Source organism: Bombus bifarius, unplaced genomic scaffold (assembly GCF_011952205.1).
Source record: "Bombus bifarius isolate JDL3187 unplaced genomic scaffold, Bbif_JDL3187 scf7180000008194, whole genome shotgun sequence".
Classification (NCBI taxonomy): Eukaryota; Metazoa; Arthropoda; class Insecta; order Hymenoptera; family Apidae; genus Bombus; species Bombus bifarius.
This window is the reverse complement of record NW_022884502.1, coordinates 702135-724942: the sequence shown is the minus strand read 5'-3', so window position 1 is coordinate 724942 and position 22808 is coordinate 702135. Positions and strand designations below refer to the sequence as shown.

The 22808-nt window shown below is 37.6% G+C and overlaps 5 protein-coding genes across 5 annotated transcripts; all 5 read left to right on the top strand.

Moving 5' to 3' along the window:
- The first annotated feature begins 803 nt into the window (after positions 1-803).
- On the top strand, positions 804-3460 carry LOC117209860 (odorant receptor Or2-like). Its single transcript, XM_033452304.1, has 4 exons — positions 804-1000; positions 1708-2182; positions 2723-2953; positions 3050-3460. The coding sequence occupies exons 1-4, from the start codon at positions 818-820 to the stop codon at positions 3388-3390; spliced, it is 1230 nt and encodes a 409-aa protein (XP_033308195.1). The 5' UTR covers positions 804-817; the 3' UTR covers positions 3391-3460.
- Positions 3461-5661: 2201 nt separating this feature from the next.
- On the top strand, positions 5662-7476 carry LOC117209766 (odorant receptor Or2-like). Its single transcript, XM_033452121.1, has 3 exons — positions 5662-6235; positions 6773-6935; positions 7031-7476. The coding sequence occupies exons 1-3, from the start codon at positions 5717-5719 to the stop codon at positions 7396-7398; spliced, it is 1050 nt and encodes a 349-aa protein (XP_033308012.1). The 5' UTR covers positions 5662-5716; the 3' UTR covers positions 7399-7476.
- A 2551-nt stretch (positions 7477-10027) lies between these two features.
- Positions 10028-12595, top strand: LOC117209858 (odorant receptor 47a-like). Its single transcript, XM_033452302.1, has 4 exons — positions 10028-10322; positions 11069-11543; positions 11845-12075; positions 12177-12595. Exons 1-4 carry the CDS (start codon positions 10140-10142, stop codon positions 12515-12517), a joined length of 1230 nt encoding a protein of 409 aa, XP_033308193.1. The 5' UTR covers positions 10028-10139; the 3' UTR covers positions 12518-12595.
- Positions 12596-15244: 2649 nt separating this feature from the next.
- On the top strand, positions 15245-17853 carry LOC117209859 (odorant receptor Or2-like). Its single transcript, XM_033452303.1, has 4 exons — positions 15245-15441; positions 16327-16801; positions 17097-17327; positions 17424-17853. The coding sequence occupies exons 1-4, from the start codon at positions 15304-15306 to the stop codon at positions 17762-17764; spliced, it is 1185 nt and encodes a 394-aa protein (XP_033308194.1). The 5' UTR covers positions 15245-15303; the 3' UTR covers positions 17765-17853.
- Positions 17854-19542: 1689 nt separating this feature from the next.
- Positions 19543-21427, top strand: LOC117209862 (odorant receptor Or2-like). The gene is made up of 4 exons (XM_033452306.1): positions 19543-19719; positions 19906-20380; positions 20707-20937; positions 21034-21427. Exons 1-4 carry the CDS (start codon positions 19582-19584, stop codon positions 21372-21374), a joined length of 1185 nt encoding a protein of 394 aa, XP_033308197.1. The 5' UTR covers positions 19543-19581; the 3' UTR covers positions 21375-21427.
- The last annotated feature ends 1381 nt before the right edge of the window (positions 21428-22808 follow it).

The window sequence follows — 22808 nt, the reverse complement described above, 5'->3', positions numbered from 1 at the left end:
ATTTGAACAAATCACGCAAGCCGCTTACAATTCGCACTGGTATGAACTTTGACAACAGTTAGCAAAGAACCGCGTACTGACAATGAATCACGGAAACACCTGCCAGTCGAAAAATTCTATCAGATGAACACATTCGTGTTCAAAGAGTTACCGAGGATATCAGCTTCCTATAAGAGTGTTGTCAAAGCAATGATGAACACGTGAAGACCATTTGGGCGTGAGAGGTACGTATTCCTTTCGCCACCCTCAATACATCCTCCGTACAGGAAATGTGATTCGACGAGGAAGAGCAACAAAATATTCTCTTTCTCAAAATTCCATAAACGTACCTGCACACGAAGGATGCAATAACATATTACACATAAGTATACAGTGAATTGGATCAGTGTATACACATAAGTAAAAAATTTTCCAGAGTGCAATTTCCGGTCACGGTCGCAGCATTTGCTTGCGTTGAAAATAATCGATTGCAATTTAGACGATTCAGTTCTACCACTTTTCCTATAAGAAACGGTACCCTCTTACTATAAGAAAATAGATCTTTGCTCCTTACATTTGCTATGAAAGTTGAATATTCTTTGAAAACACGGACTAATTTTCAAGACGAATGGCACTGGATGACAGAAGCAACGTATTAGTTATTAACCGCGCGGAAACATGGCAATAAAGTATTTACCTACACAGTAATCCCCACTAGAATTTTCTCGGGAATGTGCCTACTGAACGATAGATAATTGGGCGATTATAGTAGAATAAACGATAAACGGAAACATAGAAATACAATTCGCGAGCATGAGGAAAAAAAGAAAGGGTGCATATGCACGATTACGCAGTATTATTTGTCGACCTTCGTGTTGTGAACATGAAGGCGGCGTTGAATAAAGATTTCGCTTACGCGATGACTCCGATGAAGATCCTGTCGTGGCCTGTTGGTACCTGGCCTCTTCAAGACTACAATATCTTTTCCGCTATGCGTGTCATAATCACGAGTTGTTTTTTGGTATGAAATTCTTGCGATTCTGTTTCGATGTTAACACGTACGTATACTCGGAAACAAGAATTGAGCGAACAAATAAGTGTAACTTGCATTAGTGATATATTTAAATTTTATTTATTATACACCTGTGTGCAAAATTCAAGGAATACCCAATTTTCACCGAAAAGTTGCTGATATTACAAGTGTTATAAAATCGTTACCAGGAAGCATGCAGCGATCATTCTATGCTCATTTTAAATCAAGAAACCACTATTTTCAGAAGTTTCCGGAATTTATCCCACAGAGTTTCCTGCATCATGTGGTAGATTGAGAATGCGAAGCTGCTTTCTCGTTCCGAAATTCAAAATTCAAATTCAAAAGAATCTGCAGACGTTAAAAAATTTTGTTTAGAGCCAAAATGACGCGCGATAATTTGTGCGATGTTTTATTGTAATTTGAGTATTCAGTGGGCATTGTAATAATAGCGCAAGCAGCTCCTCGTGAGTATTGCACAGTCGGATATTAAGTGTTCCTTTAATTTTGCATGCCAGTGGATATCATTATAGTACAAAAGTTATTTAATGGATAATTGAAATAATTGAACATTTTTGTATTGCAAATTTGATTATGCCAAGGAAATTGTGTAAACGATAGTGAATTAAAAAGAAAATTAAAATGTGGTTTCTGAGTCGGTGAAATTGACGCGGTTAAAAATTCTCATTCTTTTATAGCTACTAATGCTAACGATCGTGCAGTCGGAGATGTATTTAGACAGCAACGACGCCGAGAAAAATCTTGACGCATTTGTAATACTATCCTGCGGCATTCTGGCTGTGTCAAAGGTCATTCGTTTTCGTATTCGGCCTGCTGCCCTTATCTTGAATTTTACGTCCGCGGTCGAAGATTATAACGAATTGAGGGACGATGAGAAACGAGTGATAGTGCGAAAACACGCTTATATGGCCAGAGTGACTAGTGTCAGTATGATATTTTTCGCGTATTTCAGCTCGATTCTTTTCATAACTGTGCCAATGCTGGCTGAAAAGGAAGAGAAAAATGTAGTTAACGTAACGGAGGAAAGTACATCGGAGTATCCTATACCTTCCGAAAATGTAATGGCACTTGTAAAAATACCGGAAAATTTATACTTCTTTGTTTTTATCATGGAATACTTGATGCTGCTATTCACGAGCACTGGAAATCTAGGTAATGTATCATCGTGTCTTACGAATTACTCATTGTCAGAAGCCGCCCTAGTTAACTCTATAAATTGCAATGTGGCGATGAATGATAAGTACGAATATCATTTGTTAAAATGTACTTTGCCATTACAATTGTTTTGCTTTTGGCGATAGAAAGAGAAAGTATTATACGAAACTCGATTGACTTATAGAGGCACGTAATCTGGAATTAATACTTTCTTGCTAGGCGAATGTTATAACAAAAAATACGTAATGTGTGGTCAACTTCATTTCTTTAAATGGAATGAAATTCTTTGTTTTATTTACGCTACACTTAATCGTTAAAACGTGACGCTCGATTTATATTCGTCATTTCTCTTGTCACACTTCGTACGAAAAGTTTGCGCTTTTGAAATGTTGATTAGAAATTATTCACTTTGGACAATTGAATTAAGAACTGTATCCCGAATGCAGTTGACTGGCTTGGCTTCTGAGAGGCTGAAATACCGATACTTGCTCAGGGTAGTTTAAGAATCTTACTCATTTATTTTGAAATATAAATTAGGAAGCGATTCGTTGTTTTTCGGTATCACTTTTCACCTGTGCGGTCAGGTAGAAATACTGAAACTAGATTTCAAGAGACTGAAAATCGGGAGCGAAAGAACGAGGGAACATTTCAACGTATTAACCAGGAGGCATATCTACTTAATTAACCTGGCCAATATGCTGATCGACACCATCAGCTCTATCTTGGCTATGCAACTATTCACGAGTTGTATACTTATTTGTACAAGCGGTGAACATTCTTACCTCACTCGATAAAATGACACCTGATGGCAAAAGTTTATTGAAATACGATCAATATGTTGGGATAATTTGCATCTGTTTTTAGGACTTCAACTCATTCTCGCTCTGAGCATTGGAAACATCGTCATGGTTATAAAAACATTTATGGTACTCACCGCTCTCATGGTACAATTGTTTGCATACAGTTACGTGGGCGAATATTTAAGACGTCAAATGGAAGGCATCGGTGACTCGATGTATTTCTGCAACTGGTACGATATACCGAAAGGTGTGACAAAAGATATTATTTATGTCATTATGAGAGCTCAAGAGCCAGTTTTCCTGAGAGCAGGACAATTCCTCGTTGTTAATATGGAAACGTACACGAGTATCATAAAAACTTCTATGTCATATCTTTCAGTGCTTCGAGTTATGGTAAACGGTTGAGGCTGTGTATAATATAGAAACCGAGAGAGTTATATTTATCTAATAAAGCTCAATAAAATACTTAATGTGTTACTTTTTACGATTCAATATTCATTTCAAATATTCAAAATTAAGTTAGTCGTATGTGCGCAATAGATTCTCACTAGGCTGTTATAGTCAATATTTCGTGCAATGACGAATAATGAATTATGTATATGTATATGTACGTACATATTTAAATATGTAATAAGGTTAAATTATGGTAGGTGACGTAGGACAATTTGACAATGTACTGACAACAATAATGGTGCTCCTTGTAAAAGATGAAACATATAACATATACTACTTTCTACTACATTGAGTAGTCCGGAAATAATTAGGCATAAAGCCAAATATAATTAGTATATTACCATTATCACCATATCAAGCTTCTTATTATTGGTCTGCCTGAACACGCATGACATCATCGGTCTTGCACTGAAAGCTGTCGACCTGATGCTGAAGTTGCCTATAAAGCTGCAGCTTTACGTTTACGCGGGCGATACTGTCGGGTCTCGATTTGAACAAATCACGCAAGCCGCTTACAATTCGCACTGGTATGAACTTTGACAACAGAACTTTGACAAAGAACCGCGTACTGACAATGAATCACGGAAACACCTGCCAGCCGAAAAATTTCACCAAATGAACACATTCGCGTTCAAAGAAATACCGACGATATCAGCTTCCTATAAGAGTGTTCTCAAAGTAATGATGAACTCGTGAAGACCAGTTGAGCGTGAGAGGTACGTATTCCTTTAACCACTCTCGGTACATCGTACAGGAAAAGTGATATTACTGCTATTCGACGAGGAAGAGCAACGAAATATTCTCTTACGTAAGACTCAAACTTCCATAAACGTACCTGCACACGAAGGATGCTATAACATATTACACATAAGTATACAGTGAATTGGATCAGTATATACACATAAATAAGAAATTTTCCAGAGTGCAATTTCCGGTAACAATCGCACCACTTGCTTGCGTTGAAAATAATCGATTGCAATTTAGACGATTCAGTTCTACCACTTTTCTTATAAGAAACGGTACCCTCTTACTATAAGAAAATAGATCTTTGTTCCTTACATTTGCTTACACGTCGTTGTAACCTTTGCCTGGCAGTGTCCGATGAAAGATGAATATCCTACGAAAACACAGATCAATTTTCGAAGCGAACATATAGAATGTATAGCAACAACCTGCTATGAAAGTTGAATATTCTTTGAAAACACGGACTAATTTTCAAGGCGAATAGCACTGGACGAGAGAAGCAACGTATTAGTTATTAATCATGCAGAAACATGGCTATGAAGTATTTACCTACAAAGTAATCCCCACTAGAATTTTCTTGGGAATGTGCCCACTGAACGATAGATAATTGAGCGATTATAGTAGAATAAAAGATAAACCGGAACATAGAAATACAATTCGTGAGCATGAGGGAAGAAAGAAAGGGTGCATATGCACGATTACGCAGTATTATTTGTCGACCTTCGTGTTGTGAGCATGAAGGCGGCGTTGAATAAAGATTTCGCTTACGCGATGACTCCGATGAAGATCCTGTCGTGGCCTGTTGGTACCTGGCCTCTTCAAGACTACAATATTTTTTCCGCTATGCGTGTCATAATCACGAGTTGTCTTTTGGTACGAAATTTTTGCCATTCTGTTTCGATGTTAACACGTATATATACTCGGAGACAAGAATTGAGTGAACAAATACGTGGAACTTGTCTTAGTGATATATATTTAAATTTTATTTATTATACACCGACGTGCAAAATTAAAGGAATACACAATTTTCACCGAAAAGTTGCTGATATTACAAGTGTTATGAAATCGTAACAAGGAAGCATACAGCAATCATTTTGAAATTTTTCCACAGAGTTTTCTGCATCATGTGGTAGAGTGAGAAAACGAAGCTGCTTTCTCCTTTCGAACGTATTTCAAATTTAACAGGTTCTACAGACATTAAAAAATTTTGTTTAGATGTAGAATGACGCGCGATAATTTGTTTTATTGTACCTTGAGTATTCAGCAGACATTATAATATTAGCGTAAGCAGCTTCTCGTGAGGATTGCACAGTCGGAAATTAAGTGTTTCTTTAATCTCGCATGTCAGTGGATATCATTATAGTACAAAAATTGTTTAATGGATAACTGAAATAATTGAACATTTTTGTATTGCAAATTTGATTATGCCAAGGAAATTGTGTAAACGATAGTGAATTAAAAAGAAAATTAAAATGTGGTTTCTGAGTCGGTGAAATTGACGCGGTTAAAAATTCTCATTCTTTTATAGCTACTAATGCTAACGATCGTGCAGTCGGAGATGTATTTAGACAGCAACGACGCCGAGAAAAATCTTGACGCATTTGTAATACTATCCTGCGGCATTCTGGCTGTGTCAAAGGTCATTCGTTTTCGTATTCGGCCTGCTGCCCTTATCTTGAATTTTACGTCCGCGGTCGAAGATTATAACGAATTGAGGGACGATGAGAAACGAGTGATAGTGCGAAAACACGCTTATATGGCCAGAGTGGCCAGTGCCAGTATGATATCTTTCGCGTATTTCAGCTCGATTCTTTTCATAACTGTGCCAATGCTGGCTGAAAAGGAAGAGAAAAATGTAGTTAACGTAACGGAGGAAAGTACATCGGAGTATCCTATACCTTCCGAAAATGTAATGGCACTTGTAAAAATACCGGAAAATTTATACTTCCTTGTTTTTATCATGGAATACTTGATGCTGCTATTCACGATCACTGGAAATCTAGGTAATGTATCATCGTGTCTTACGAATTACTCATTGTCAGAAGCCACGCTAGTTAACTCCACAAATTGAAATGTGGCGATGAATGATAAGTACGAATATCATTTGTTAAAATGTACTTTGCCATTACAATTGTTTTGCTTTTGGCGATAGAAAGAGAAAGTATTATACGAAACTCGATTGACTTATAGAGGCACGTAATCTGGAATTAATACTTTCTTCCTAGGCGAATGTTATAACAAAAAATACGTAATGTGTGGTCAACTTCATTTCTTTAAATGGAATGAAACTTTTTGTTTTATTTACGCTACACTTAATCCTTAAAACGTGACGCTCGATTTATATTCGTCATTTCTCTTGTCACACTTCGTACGAAGAGTTTGTGCTTTTGAGATGTTGATTAGAAATTATTCACTTTGGACAATTAAATTAAGAACTGTATCCCAAATGCAGTTGACTGGCTTGGCTTCTGAGAGGCTGAAATACCGATACTTGCTCAGGGTAGTTTAAGAATCTTACTCATTTATTTTGAAATATAAATTAGGAAGCGATTCGTTGTTTTTCGGTATCACTTTTCACCTGTGCGGTCAGGTAGAAATACTGAAACTAGATTTCAAGAGACTGAAAATCGAGAGCGAAAGAACGAGGGAACATTTCAACGTATTAACCAGGAGGCATATCTACTTAATAAAACTGGCCAATATGCTGATCGACACCATCAGCTCTATCTTGGCTATGCAACTATTCACGAGTTGTATACTTATTTGTACAAACGGTGAACATTCTTACCTCACTCGATAAAATGACACGAAGCCTGATGGCAAAAGTTTATTTAAATACGATCAATATGTTGGGATAATTTGCATCTGTTTTTAGGACTTCAATTCATTATCGCTCTGAGCATTGGAAACATCGTCATGGTTATAAAAATATTTATGGTACTCACCTCTCTCATGGTACAATTGTTTGCATACAGTTACGTGAGCGAATATTTAAGACGTCAAATGGAAGGCATCGGTGACTCGATATATTTCTGCAACTGGTACGATATACCGAAAGGTGTGACAAAAGATATTATTTATGTCATTATGAGAACTCAGAATCCAGTTTTCCTGAAGGCTGGAAAATTTTTTATTGTTAATATGGAAACTTACATGAGTATTATAAAAACATCTATGTCGTATCTGTCAGTTCTACGAGTAATGGTAACTGCTTGAGGACTTGTATAATGTAGAAATCTAGGAAATCATGTTAATCTAATAAAGTACAATAAAATATTTAGTATTATTAAAATATTTGGTGATTCAATATTCATTTCAAATGCTCAAAACCAAATTGGTCGAATGTGCGCAGAAAATCGACTCAATAAGCTGTAGTTACTAATTCGTAAATTGACCGACAGAAGATACAACAGTGTAGTTTATGTATCGCGGAATACCACGCGTCGAAAACGTTGGAAATATATGTATACGAAAATACACATTTAAACGGATGGTATATAAATACAGATTTAATTATGGTAAGTAATGTAAGTTTGTTTAGTGAAGTATTGAAATTAAATGCTGCTTCCCTGTAAAAACTGGCATATATTATTCGTTCGCGTTCTCTCTCCATATCTTTCATATGAATATGGAATTGGCTATTGAACGTATTCCCATTCGCAAAACACTATGTTTGGAATCTGTTGGAGTGTCGGAAGATTAGGAAGGCATCACTAGTCTTGGAAAGAATAATTTAGAAGAAAAATGAAAATGCTTAGCTAGTCAGGATTAAGCTGGACGAGAATTTGAGAATCTTATCGCGTCTAGCGTCGGGATATGTTACTTATCCCTAGAATCGATAGTATCTGTACAAACGAACTGTGTTTCCAGGCGCTGTACAGCGAAAACCGTGTAATCAGCAGATGAAGAAAATTGAGACACAAAATTAATATGAAAAAAATGCTCAGTATATTCTAATTTCGTTATGGTACAATGGCATACGGAGAGAACAACGTCCTCTATGCGTTAAATGCGGATATTGCAATAATTATACATGTACATACCAACAAGCTTGAAAACACGCTGACATTTCGAATTCTGCTACGCCGCGATATCTGTCGGGTCAAGTAAGCATCGATGCCACACTAATGACAGACAATCAGATGGAGACACGCACAACACCTTAGACCACAACAACAACCAGCAGTTCGTTCTGTTCAGATGAACGTGAATTCAAAGTTGCTGCAGCGTAGGGTCGGGAATTCGACCTCAGCAGTGATCGATCTCGTCACAAACTTTCCGTGATGTGTTCGTACCGTTCGCTACAAATTTTAAACTGCACACTCTGAACACAGAACACTGGCGTCTCAATCACACTGGCTGATGCGTGGAAAGGAAGTGCGAACGGCCAACTGCACGTGTCTGTCTCACGAAATCGTTACAGCTGTACACGGCGGTTATTTGTACGGTGGTTTGCTGTGCGGTTTATACCCGTAATACTTTGGTTTGAGACACGTACGTAGCGTGGACACGAAAGGCGATTTGATTTCCGTACCAAGTCGGTTACAAATTCCCGTCTACGTACCGTGTTTCGCTTGACAGATGCTTGATCTACGTATAACTTCGTATACACAGTGCTGCTGTCGGTATCGCTTCGAGACGTGCAATGCCGGCATCGTCGATCGCATTCAATTCTCTCGAATACTATCCAGTGGGGATCGACGAGCACGCATCCTTACGTAGCGGGGCCCCACTCACCACCCACTCCGTCACCGATTCTTCAGGAGGATCACGCGAATCGGGGAGCTAACAAGGTGAGAGAGCTGTTACGATTGCAACATACTTCCACTATTCGATGAATCTGCGTATGTAACTGATATGTTTCGTTGGATTCGTACAATAAATTTTACTACTATATCTAAAATTCAATTCTTTACTTTATTTGTGAAACGTTCGAACTGCGACACAAGGAGATCTCACCGGTGATCTGTCAATCTCGTGATTTCTTGCGTCCCCTACGTGACACTGCCGAGTCTCGATCCAGGGAGATCGCACAAACAGTCTACAATTTGCCGTGGTATCAACCTCAAGAGGACACTTAGCAAAATACTCGCAATGAATCGTGGGAATTTGTCATACCACGTGACAGAATGAAAATTCCTCTCGATGAATATACTCACTTTCAAAGAAATACGACAGGCACCAGGCTTCTTACTTCTTCGTTTTGAAAGTAACGCGATGCATATGAAGACCATTTGATCGCGAGTGCTATGTATTCCTCTCTACATTCTCGGTGCATTGCTGGTGGAGCAAAGGCGATATTACAGTAATTCGATGACAAAGAGCGAAATTTTCTCAAATGGACGACTCAAATTTCCACAAACATACCTACGTACGAAGCATGCTATAACCTATTAAACATAACTACGCAATGGTTTGGATCGTTGTATGCGAATAAATAAGAAATTTTCCAAAGCGCAATTTCGAGAACGCCCATCACGACCGCACCATTTGCTTGCGACGAAAATAATCGAATTGCAATTTAGACGATGTGACTTTTCCACTTTTCATACAAGAAAGGGTAGCTTGTTACTATAAGAAAATAGATCTTTATTCTTTACATTTGCTTACATAACGTTGAAACTTTAGCCTGACAATTGTCGACGAAAGATGAATACCCTACGTAAACACGGATCGATTTTCGAAGCGCATGTGTAGTATAACAACTTATAAGTTGAATATTCTTTGAAAACACGAACTAATTTTCAAGACGAATGGCACTGGAAGACAGGGGCAACGTATTATTTATTAATCCTGGAGAAACATGGCAATAAACTATTTCCCTACAAAGTAAACCACTCTAGAATTTTCTTGTGCCCACTGAACGATAGATAATTGAGCGATTATAGTAGAATAAAAGATAAACCGGAACATAGAAATACAATTCGTGAGCATGAGGGAAGAAAGAAAGGGTGCATATGCACGATTACGCAGTATTATTTGTCGACCCTCGTGTTGTGAGCATGAAGGCGGCGTTGAATAAAGATTTCGCTTACGCGATGACTCCGATGAAGATCCTGTCGTGGCCTGTTGGTACCTGGCCTCTTCAAGACTACAATATTTTTTCCGCTATGCGTGTCATAATCACGAGTTGTCTTTTGGTACGAAATTTTTGCCATTCTGTTTCGATGTTAACACGTATATATACTCGGAGACAAGAATTGAGTGAACAAATACGTGGAACTTGTCTTAGTGATATATATTTAAATTTTATTTATTATACACCGACGTGCAAAATTAAAGGAATACACAATTTTCACCGAAAAGTTGCTGATATTACAAGTGTTATAAAATCGTAACAAGGAAGCATACAGCAATCATTTTGAAATTTTTCCACAGAGTTTTCTGCATCATGTGGTAGAGTGAGAAAGCGAAGTTGCTTTCTCGTTTCGAACGTATTTCAAATTTAACAGATTCTACAGACATTAAAAAATTTTGTTTAGATGTAGAATGACGCGCGATAATTTGTTTTATTGTACTTTGAGTATTCAGCAGACATTATAATATTAGCGTAAGCAGCTTCTCGTGGGGATTGCACAGTCGGAAATTAAGTGTTTCTTTAATCTCGCATGTCAGTGGATATCATTATAGTACAAAAATTGTTTAATGGATAACTGAAATAATTGAACATTTTTGTATAAACACGACCTACTTAAAGAAACTTTAAAGAAAGACTTTATTATCATTGCACATTACTTGTGTTCTTCTTCAGAAGCAAATGTCTTCTTTCAATAAATTTTATTATGGCAGGGAAATTGTGTAAACAATTGTGAATTAAAAAGGAAATTAAAATGTGGTTTCTGAGTAGGTGAAATTGGCACGGTTAAAAATTCTCATTCTTTTATAGCTACTAATGTTAACGATCGTGCAGTCGGAGATGTATTTAGACAGCAACGACGCCGAGAAAAATCTCGACGCATTAGTAATACTATCCTGCGGCATTCTGGCTGTGTCAAAGGTCATTCGTTTTCGTATTCGGCCGGCTGGACTTATCTCGAACTTCACCTCGGCTGTTGAGGATTATAACAAATTGTATGACCAAGAGAAAGGCGTGATATTGCGAAGACACGCTTACATGGGCAGAGTGGCAGGTATTGGTGTGGTACTTTTCGCATATTTCAGCGCAACTCTTTTCATGTCTGTGCCAATGCTGGCTGGGGAGGAAGTGAAAGATGTAGTTAACGTAACGAAAGATAATATTCCGGAATATCCTATACCTTCCGAAAAAGTAATGGCACTTATAAAAATGCCGGACAATTTATACTTCATTGTTTTTATCGTGGAGTACTTGATGTTGTTATTAACGAGCAATGGAAATCTAGGTACTGTACCATTTTATTTTACGAATCACTCATTGCCAGTAGCCATGCGAATCAATTCCACAATTTGACAAGTGCAAGAGATCGATAAGTAGGGGCAACATGTGTTGCATATACTTTGAAATTACATATCCAGCTTTTTATTGTGTGCTGTTGAGATGTCGAGTTCCAATTTCGAACAAAGAAAGTAAGTACTTGAAAAAAAAAATGGAATTGATGAGTTTGGATTCAATGAGACGCTAATACCGATACATGTCGAAAGTAGCATTAGTATTTTGCTTATTTATTTTTCAATATGAATCAGGTAGTGATTCGTTGTTCTTCGGTATTATATTTCACCTGTGTGGCCAGGTGGAAATTTTGAGGCTCGACTTCAGGAGACTGAGCAACGACAACGAAAGAACAATAGAACATTTCATCGTACTATCCAAGAGGCATGTTTACTTATTGAAACTAGCCAAGATGCTGAACGAGACGATCAGCTCTATCTTGGCAGTGCAACTATTCACGAGTTGTATAGTTATTTGTACAAGCGGTGAACATTCTTACATCACTTAATAAAATGACGCGAAGCACAATGGCGTAAGTTTATTTAAATACGATTAATGTATTGTGATAATTTGCATCTGTTTTTAGGACTTCAATTCATTATCGCTCTGAGCGTTGGAAACATCGTCATGACGATAAAATCGTTTATAGTACTGAGCACTCTGTTAGTGCAATTATTTGCATACAGCTACGTGGGCGAATATTTAAAGCGTCAAATGGAAGGCATCGGTGATTCGGTGTATTCCAGCAGCTGGTACGATATACCGAAAAGTGTTGCAAAAGATATTATTTATGTTATTATGAGAACCCAGGATCCAGTTTTCCTGAAGGCTGGAAAATTTTTTATTGTTAATATGGAAACTTACATGAGTATTATAAAAACATCTATGTCGTATCTCTCAGTTCTACGAGTAATGGTAACTGCTTGAGGACTTGTATAATGTAGAAATCTAGGAAGTCATGTTAACCTAATAAAGTACAATAAAATATTTAGTATTATTAAAATATTTGGTGATTCAATATTCATTTCAAATGCTCAAAATCAAATTGGTCGAATGTGCGCAGAAAATCGACTCAATAAGCTGTAGTTACTAATTCGTACAATGACCGACAGAAGATACAACAGTGTCGTTTATGTATCGCGGAATACCACGCGTCGAAAACGTTGGAAATATATGAATACGTAAATACACATTTAAACGGATGGTATATAAATACAGATTTAATTATGGTAAGTAATGTAAGTTTGTTTAGTGACGTATTGAAATTAAATGCTGCTTCCCTGTAAAAACTGGCATATATTATTCGTTCGCGTTCTATCTCCATATCTTTCATATGAATATGGAATTGGCTATTGAACGTATTCCCATTCGCAAAACACTATGTTTGGAATCTGTTGGAGTGTCAGAAGATTAGGAAGGCATCACTAGTCTTGGAAAGAATAATTTAGAAGAAAAATGAAATTGCTTAGCTAGTCAGGATTAAGCTGGACGAGAATTTGAGAATCTTATCGCGTCTAGCGATGGGACATATTACTTATCCCATGAATCGATAGTATCTGTACAAACGGTCCGTGTTTCCAGGCGCTGTACAGCGGAAAGCGTGTAATCAGCGGCTGAAGAAAGTTGAGAGACGAAATTTATATAAAAAAATGCTCAGTATATTCTAATTTCGTCATGGTACAATGGCATACGGAGGGAACAACGTCCTCTGTGCGTTAAATGCGGATATTGCAATAAATATACATGTACATACCAACAAGCTTGAAAACACGCTGACATTTCGAATTCTGCTACGCCGCGATATCTGTCGGGTCAAGTAAGCATCGATGCCACACTAATGACAGACAATCAGATGGAGACACGCACAACACCTTAGTCCACAACAACAACCAGCAGCTCGTTCTGTTCAGGTGAACGTGAATTCAAAATTTGCTGCAGCGTAGGGTCGGGAATTCGACCTCAGCAGTGATCGATCTCGTCACAAACTTTCCGTGATGTGTTCGTACCGTTCGCTACAAATTTTAAACTGCACACTCTGAACACAGAACACTGGCGTCTCAATCACACTGGCTGATGCGTGGAAAGGAAGTGCGAACGGCCAACTGCACGTGTCTGTCTCACGAAATCGTTACAGCTGTACACGGCGGTTATTTGTACGGTGGTTTGCTGTACGGTTTATACCCGTAATACTTTGGTTTGAGACACGTACGTAGCGTGGACACGAAAGGTGGTTTGATTTCCGTACCAAGTCGGTTACAAATTCCCTTCTACGTACCGTGTTTCGTTTGACAGATGCTTGATCTGCGTGTAACTACGTATACACAGTGCTGCTGTCGGTATCGCTTCGAGACGTGCAATGCCGGCATCGTGGATCGCATTCAATTCTCTCGAATAGTATCCAGTGGGGATCGACGAGCACGCATCCTTACGTAGTGGGGCCCCACTCACCACCCACTCCGTCACCGATTCTTCAGGAGGATCACGCGAATCGGGGAGCTAACATGGTGAGAGAGTTGTTACGATTGCGACATACTTCCACTGTTCGATGAATCTGCGTATATAACTGATATGTTTCGTTGGATTCGTACAATAAATTTTACTACTATATCTAAAATTCAATTCTTTACCTTATTTGTGAAACGTTCGAACTGCGACGCAAGGAGATCTCACCGGTGATCTGCCAATCTCGTGATTTCTTGTGTCCCCTACGTGACACTGCCGAGTCTCGATCCAGGGAGATCGCACAAACAGTCTACAATTTGCCGTGGTATCAACTTCAAGAGGACACTTAGCAAAATACTCGCAATGAATCGTGGGAATTTGTCATACCACGTGACAGAATGAAAATTCCTCTCGATGAATATACTCACTTTCAAAGAAATACGACAGGCACCAGGCTTCTTACTTCTTCGTTTTGAAAGTAACGCGATGCATATGAAGACCATTTGATCGCGAGTGCTATGTATTCCTCTCTACATTCTCGGTGCATTGCTGGTGGAGCAAAGGCGATATTACAGTAATTCGATGACAAAGAGCGAAATTTTCTCAAATGGACGACTCAAATTTCCACAAACATACCTACGTACGAAGCATGCTATAACCTATTAAACATAACTACGCAATGGTTTGGATCGTTGTATGCGAATAAATAAGAAATTTTCCAAAGCGCAATTTCGAGAACGCCCATCACGACCACACTATTTGCTTGCGACGAAAATAATCGAATTGCAATTTAGACGATGTGGCTTTTCCACTTTTCATACAAGAAAGGGTAGCTTGTTACTATAAGAAAATAGATCTTTATTCTTTACATTTGCTTACATAACGTTGAAACTTTAGCCTGACAATTTTCGACGAAAGATGAATACCCTACGTAAACACAGATCGATTTTCGAAGCGCATGTGTAGTATAACAAATTATAAGTTGAATATTCTTTGAAAACACGAACTAATTTTCAAGACGAATGGCACTGGACGACAGAAGCAACGTATTATTTATTAATCCTGGAGAAACATGGCAATAAAGTATTTCCCTACAAAGTAAACCACTCTAGAATTTTCTTGTGCCCACTGAACGATAGATAATTGAGCGATTATGGTAGAATAAGAGATAAACCGGAACATAGAAATACAATTCGTGAGCATGAGGGAAGAAAGAAAGGGTGCATACGCGCGATTACGCGGAATTATTTGTCGATCTTTGTGTTGTGAGCATGAAGACGACATTGAATAAAGATTTCGCTTACGCGATAACTCCGATGAAGATCATGTCGTGGCCTGTTGGTACCTGGCCTCTTCAAGACTACAATATTCTTTCCGCTATGCGTGTCATATTCACGATTTTTCTTGTGGTATGAAATTTTTGCCATTCTGTTTCGATGTTAACACGTATATATACTCGGAGACAAGAATTGAGTGAACAAATAAGTGGAACTTGTCTTGGTGATATATTTAAATTTTATTTATTATACACCTGTGTGCAAAATTAAAGGAATACCCAATTTTCACCGAAAAGTTGCTGATATTACAAGTGTTATAAAATCGTTACAAGGAAGCATACAGCGATCATTCTATGCTCATTTTAAATCAAAAAACCACTATTTTCGGAAGTTTCCGGAATTTATCTCACAAAGTTGCCTGCATCATGTGGTAGAGTGAGAATGCGAAGCTGCTTTCTCGTTCCAAAATTCAGAATTCAAATTCAAAAGAATCTACAGACGTTAAAAAATTTTGTTTAGATCTAAAATGACGCGCGATACTTTGTCCGATGTTTTATTGAACTTTGAGTATTCAGCAGACATTGTAATAATAGCGCAAGCAGCTTCTCGTGGAGATTAAGTGTTTCTTTAATTTTTTATGCCAGTGGATATCATTATAGTACAAAAATTATTTAATGTATAATTGAAATAATTGAACGTTTTTGTATAAACAGTACCTATTTAAAGAAATTTCATTGATACCAATTTCAATCTTCTGCTCATATACTTTTGTCCGAACATGATAAGTAAACTTCCTAGAAAATTCGCAATCATCCTCACCACTATGCAAATTCCACTTTGTAAATTTTATTATTACTGCACATTATTTGTGTTCTTCTTCAGAAACAAATGACTTATTTCAATAAATTTGATTATGGCAAGGAAATTGTGCAAACAATAGTGAATTAAAGAGGAAATTATAATGTGATTTCTGAGCAGCTAAAATTGACGTGTTTAAAAATTCTTATTCTTTTATAGCTACTAATGCTAATGATCGTGCAATTGGAGATGTATTTAGACAGCAGCGACGCTGAGAAGAATCTGGACGGTCTAGTACTTATTACTTGCGGCATTCTGGCAATGTCAAAGATCCTGCAGTTTCGTATTCGCCCTGCTGGCCTCATATCAAATTTTACCTCGGCGGTTAAAGATTATAACGAATTGAACGACCAAGAGAAACGAGTGATTGTACGAAGACACGCTTACATGGGCAGAGTGGCAGGTATCAGTGTGGTATTTTTCGCATATTTCGGTTCAACGCTCTTCATGACTGTGCCAATGCTGGCTGAGGAGGAAGTGGAAGATATAGTTAACGTAACGGAAGATAATACTCCGGAATACCCTATACCTTCCGAAAAAGTGATGGAATTTATAAAAATGCCGGATAATTTATACTTCATTGTTTTTATCGTGGAGTACTTGATGTTGCTATTAACGAGCAGTGGAAATCTAGGTAATGTATCGCCGTGTCTTATGCGCCGTGTCATGCGAATCAATTCCACAATTTGACAAGTGAAAGAGAACGATAGGTAGGGGCAACATGTGTTGCATATACTTTGAAATTGCAATCCACAGCTTTGTTTTATCTGCTTTTGAGATGTTGTGTTCCAATTATTCATTTTGAACAAATACAGTAAGTACTTGAAAGAAAATGGAATTGATGAGTTTGGGTTCAAAGAGACACGAATACCCTTACATGTCAAAAGTAGCATTAGTGTCTTGCTTATTTATTTTTCAACTTAAATTAGGTAGCGATTCGTTGTTCTTCGGTATTATTTTTCATCTGTGTGGTCAAGTGGAAGTTCTGAGGCTAGAGTTCAGCAGACTGAGCAACGAGAACGAAAAAGCAAAGGAACATTTCAATGTATTAACCAAGAGGCATGTTTACTTACTGAACCTAGCCAAAATGCTGGACGATACGATCAGCTCTATCTTGGCTGTGCAACTATTCACGAGTTGTATACTTATTTGTACAAGCGGTGAACATTTTTACATCTCTTGATAAAATGACATTAAATGGCATAAATTTATCTAAATACGATGAACGTGTTGGAATGATTTACGCCTGCTTTCAGGACTACAGTTCATCATCGCTCTGAGTGTTGGAAACATCGTCATGACGATAAAAACGTTTATAGTACTGAGCACTCTGTTAGTGCAATTATTTGCATACAGCTACGTGGGCGAATATTTAAAGCGTCAAATGGAAGGCATCGGTGATTCGGTGTATTTCTGCAGCTGGTACGATATACCGAAAAATGTGGCAAGAGATATTATTTATGTTATTATGAGGACTCAAGATCCAGTTTTCCTGAAGGCCGGAAGATTCTTTATTGTTAATATGGAAACGTACATGAGTATTATGAAAACTTCTATGTCGTATCTCTCAGTTCTACGGGTAATGATAAATGCTTGAGGACTTGTATAATGTAGAAATCTAGGAAGTCATGTTAATCTAATAAAGTACAATAAAATATTCAGTATTATTAAAATATTTGGTGATTCAATATTCATTTCAAATACTCAAAATCAAATTGATCGTGTGTGCGCAGCAGATCAATAAGTTCAATAAGCTGTAGTTAGTAATTCGTGTGACGACCAACAGATGATGGACACACAAAACATTTAAATATACAGGTGTTCGCCTACGTGTGCAGTAAATTTAAGGATGATTCCTGGAAACCAAATAAAACGAAAATCAAGAATAATAAATTACGTTTTCAGCTAAGTCTTTTACTTGTTGACATTTAAAAAATGGCCAAAAATCCCTGCACGCGAGCAATCCTCCTTACAAGAGCGATAGTGGGTCAACCTAAGCAGCGGGGTACACAGGAATTCTTCAAAATCGAACGATATATGGACAGCAGCTTACCTCGTACAAGTCACGGAGAGTAAGATTATGACATTTGAAAACGTAAACCATTCTGCACAACGTTTTGTAAGAGAAATCGTAGATTAAACATTACTGTCTACTCATTAAAATCCACAACTACATATCGAAAAGAGTCTCATGAAATTTTTGAATGGAGACGATTAATGTTTCCTCTAAACATTTGCCTCCATAAATAATCAACAAATAATAGCACATATAATCAATGTTTACACAAACTTCACACACGCACCACGAGCATCACCGTCGTGTATCCACAAAAAAATCAATCGTACATTGAATAGCGTCGTCCTGATGATGACGTTGCTCATACAACTGTACCTTTACGCTTACGCAGACGACGCTGTCGAACCTCGATCGGAAGAAATCGTACAAGCCGTCTAGAATCTACTCTGGTATTAGCCTTGAGGACACTTAGCAGGATACTCACAATGAATCGTGGGAACTTGACGTACCACGTGACAGAATGGAAATTTCTCTCGATGAATATATTTACTTTCAAAGAAATACGACAGACACCAAACTTCTTATTTGTCCGTTTTGAAAGTAACGCGAGGCACATGAAGACCATTTTATCGCGAGTGCTATATATTTCTTTCACCATCCTCGGCGCATTGCTAGTGAAGCAAAGGAAATATTTCTGTAATTCGATGAGGAAGAGCGAAATTTTCTCTAATGTACGACTTAAACTTCCACAAACATACCTACGTACGAAGGCATGCTATAATCTATTAAACATAAGTACGCAATAGTTTGGATCGTTGTATGCGAATAAATAAGAAATTTTCCAAAGTGCAATTTCGAGAACGCCGATCACCATTTCCTGCGAATATAATCGATTCCAATTTAGATGATTCGGTTCGGTTCTTCCACTTTTCTTATAAGAAAGGGTAGCTTCTTACTATAAGAAAATAGATCTTTGTCTTTACATTTGCTTACATAACGTTGAAACTCTAGCTTGACAGTTTCTGATGAAAGATGAATATCCTACGAAAACACAGATCAATTTTCGAAGCGAATGTATAGTGTAACAGCTTACTATGGAAGTTGAACATTGTTTGAAAACACGGTCTAATTTGCAAAACGAATGGCGTTGGACGACAGAAGCAACGTATTAGTTATTAATCGTGTAGAAGCATGAGGATGATGTATTTATCGACGATGTAACCCCTCATTGGAATTTTCTTGGAAATGTGCTTACTGTGCGGTAGATAATTGAGCGATTATGGTAAAATAAAAGAAAAGCCGGAAAATCGAAACACAATTCGTGAGCATAAGGAAGAAAGGAAAGGGTATGCATACACGAATGCGCGGAATTATTTGTCGATCTTCACCTTGCGAGGATGAAGGCGACGTCGAATAAAGATTTCGCTTACGCGATGGCTCCGTTCAAGATCCTATCGTGGCCTGTTGGTACCTGGCCTCTTCAACACTATGATATCTTTTCCGCTATACGTGCCGTAATCACGAGTTTTCTTCTGGTATGAAACTCATATTATTTTGTTTGGAAGTTAACGTGTATGTATACTGTGAGACAAAAATTGAGTGGACAAATAAGTGAAACTAGTCCTAGTGATATATATTTAAATTTTATTTATTATACACCGATGTGCAAAATTTCTGAACAGCTGAAATTGACGCGTTCAAAAATTCTTATTCTTTTATAGCTACTAATGATAGCGATCGTGCAATCGGAGATGTATTTAGACACCAGCGACGCTGAGAAGAATCTGGACGCCGTAGTAATACTAACTTGCGGCTATTTGGCAGTGTCAAAGGTCCTGCAGTTTCGTATTCACCCTGCTGGCCTTATCTCAAATTTTACCTCGGCGGTTAAGGATTATAAGGAATTGAATGATCAAGAAAAACGAGCGATAGTACGAAGACACGCTTACATGGGCAGAGTGGCAGGTATCAGTGCGGTACTTTTCGCATATTTCAGCGCAACTCTCTTCACGACTTTGCCTATGCTGGCTGCAGAGGAAATGAAAGATATAGTTAACGCAACGGAAGAACATATTCCGGAATATCCTATACCTTCCGAAAAAGTAGTGGCACTTGTAAAAATACCGGAAAATTTATACTTCATGGTTTTTATCGTAGAGTACTTGATGCTGCTGTTAACGAGCAATGGAAATCTAGGTAATGAATCGTCGTGTCATACGAATTACTCATTGTCAGGAGCCATGCCAATCAATTCCACAATTTAAAAAATAAAAGAGAATGATAAATAGGAGCACCACTTGTTCTATATACTTTGAAATTATAATCCACAGCCGTATATTCTCTGTTAGTAAAATATTGAATAATATATTGAATTATATTGAACAATTATTAATTTTGAACTATGAAGCTAGCAACTTCATACCCAGTGGAATTCGTCAGTTTGGCTTCTGAGAGGCTAAATTACTACTATTGTCTCAGCGTAGCTCAAAGATCTTGTTTATTTATTTTCAAATATGAATTAGGAAACGATTCCTTGTTTTTCGGTATCACTTTTCACCTGTGCGGTCAAGTAGAAATTCTGAAACTTGATTTCAAAAGACTACGAAACGAAAACGAAAGAACAAAGGAACGTTTCAGCGTATTAACCAAGAGGCATGTTTACTTACTGAAGCTGGCCAAAATGCTGGACGATACGATCAGCTCTATCTTGGCTGTGCAACTATTCACGAGTTGTATACTTATTTGTACAAGCGGTGAACATTTTTACATCTCTTGATAAAATGACATTAAATGGCATAAATTTATCTAAATACGATGAACGTGTTGGAATGATTTACGCCTGCTTTCAGGACTACAGTTCATCATCGCTCTGAGTGTTGGAAACATCGTCATGACGATAAAAACGTTTTTAGTACTGAACACTCTATTGGTGCAATTATTTGCATACAGCTACGTGGGCGATTATTTAAAGCGTCAAATGGAAGGCATCGGCGACTCGATATATTCCTGTAGTTGGTACGATATACCGAATAGTGTGGCAAAAGATATTATTTATGTTATTATGAGAACTCAAGATCCAGTTTACCTGAAGGCTGGAAGATTCTTTATTGTTAATATGGAAACGTACATGAGTATTATGAAAACTTCTATGTCGTATCTCTCAGTTCTACGGGTAATGATAAGTACTTGAGGCCTTGTATAATATCGAAATGGAGGGGGGTATATTTATCTAATAAAGCTCAACAAGATATGTAATATACTTTTGATGACTAAATATTTATTACAAATACTCAGAATCAAATTGGTCGAATGTGCGTAATGGATGGTCTCGGTAGTCTCTGTTGTAGTCAATAATTCGTGAAATGCCGGAAAACATTTGAAATATATGTATATGTACATGATTATTACATTGGCACTTGTAGCTTCAAAACTCAATCGCTTTGGCATTTGAAAGGCTTCGTAACCGATAAGTTTAAATCAGCCTTTCGTTTCTATTTACGCGTTATTAAATCTTTCAGTCGACGGAAGACTTTAATTCGGGAATTAAAAAATTTCAAATCTAATAACGCACTGATATAGATCAATAAAATTAATATGAAAAATCGAAAATTTGTTGCTTATTTTTGTTAAAGAGTAAAATGAGGACATTCTTTAAATTATACGAAATAAAATTCATATAAAAGCAGGGTCAGGTACAATTAGTCTATTACCTTGATCACCAAGCCAAGTTCCATGTTCCTGAGCTACCTCAGCACGAGAGACGACATCGTTGCAGTGAAAAATGCAGTCCTGATGGTGAACTGACTCGCAGAGCTGTACCTCTAGGTCTACTCAGATAAATCGCCCTGCTATCGATCTCGATGACGTGTAGCAAACGATCTGAAGCTAATAACGAACAGCAAAAGTTGATCGTACCACGCAACAGCTGGGAAATTTTGAAAAAATGAACATATTCGCTTCCAAAGAAACACCGACGATACCAGCCTTTTTACTTGTCCGTTTTGAAAACGGGACACGTTAAAACCATTGTATCGCGAGTATTATGTATTCCTTCGGCGACCCTCGATATATCCCGCGTGTAACAAAGGCGGCATTACTGTTCCTCGACGAGGAAGTACAACGAAACTCTCTTACGTACGACTCACACTCTCATAAACATACGCATGCACAAAGCATGCTATAATTTACTACACATGAGCATATAGTGGTTTGTATTAGTATGTACGAATATACGTGTCATTTTGTAGAATACAATTTCGAAAGACACCGATCACGATCGGGTCATTTGGCTGCGTTGAAAATAATCGATAGCAATTTAAACGTTTCAGTTCTTCCACTTTCAGTATAAGATAGAGTATTTTCCTGCTATAAGAAAATAGATCTTAGCTCTTCGCGCTTACTTACATATCGTTCTAACGGATAGTTTCCGATGAATATCTTCCGTATCAGATCAATTTTCATAGCGAGTGTACAGTTTAATAACTGATTATGAAAATTGAATATTCTTTCGAAACACAATCTAATTTTTAGAAGAAATGACGCACGACGACAGAAACCATCATACAGAAGTATGGCAATAAAATATTTATCTAGAAAGCAACCGGTCCACTGGAATTTCCTTGGA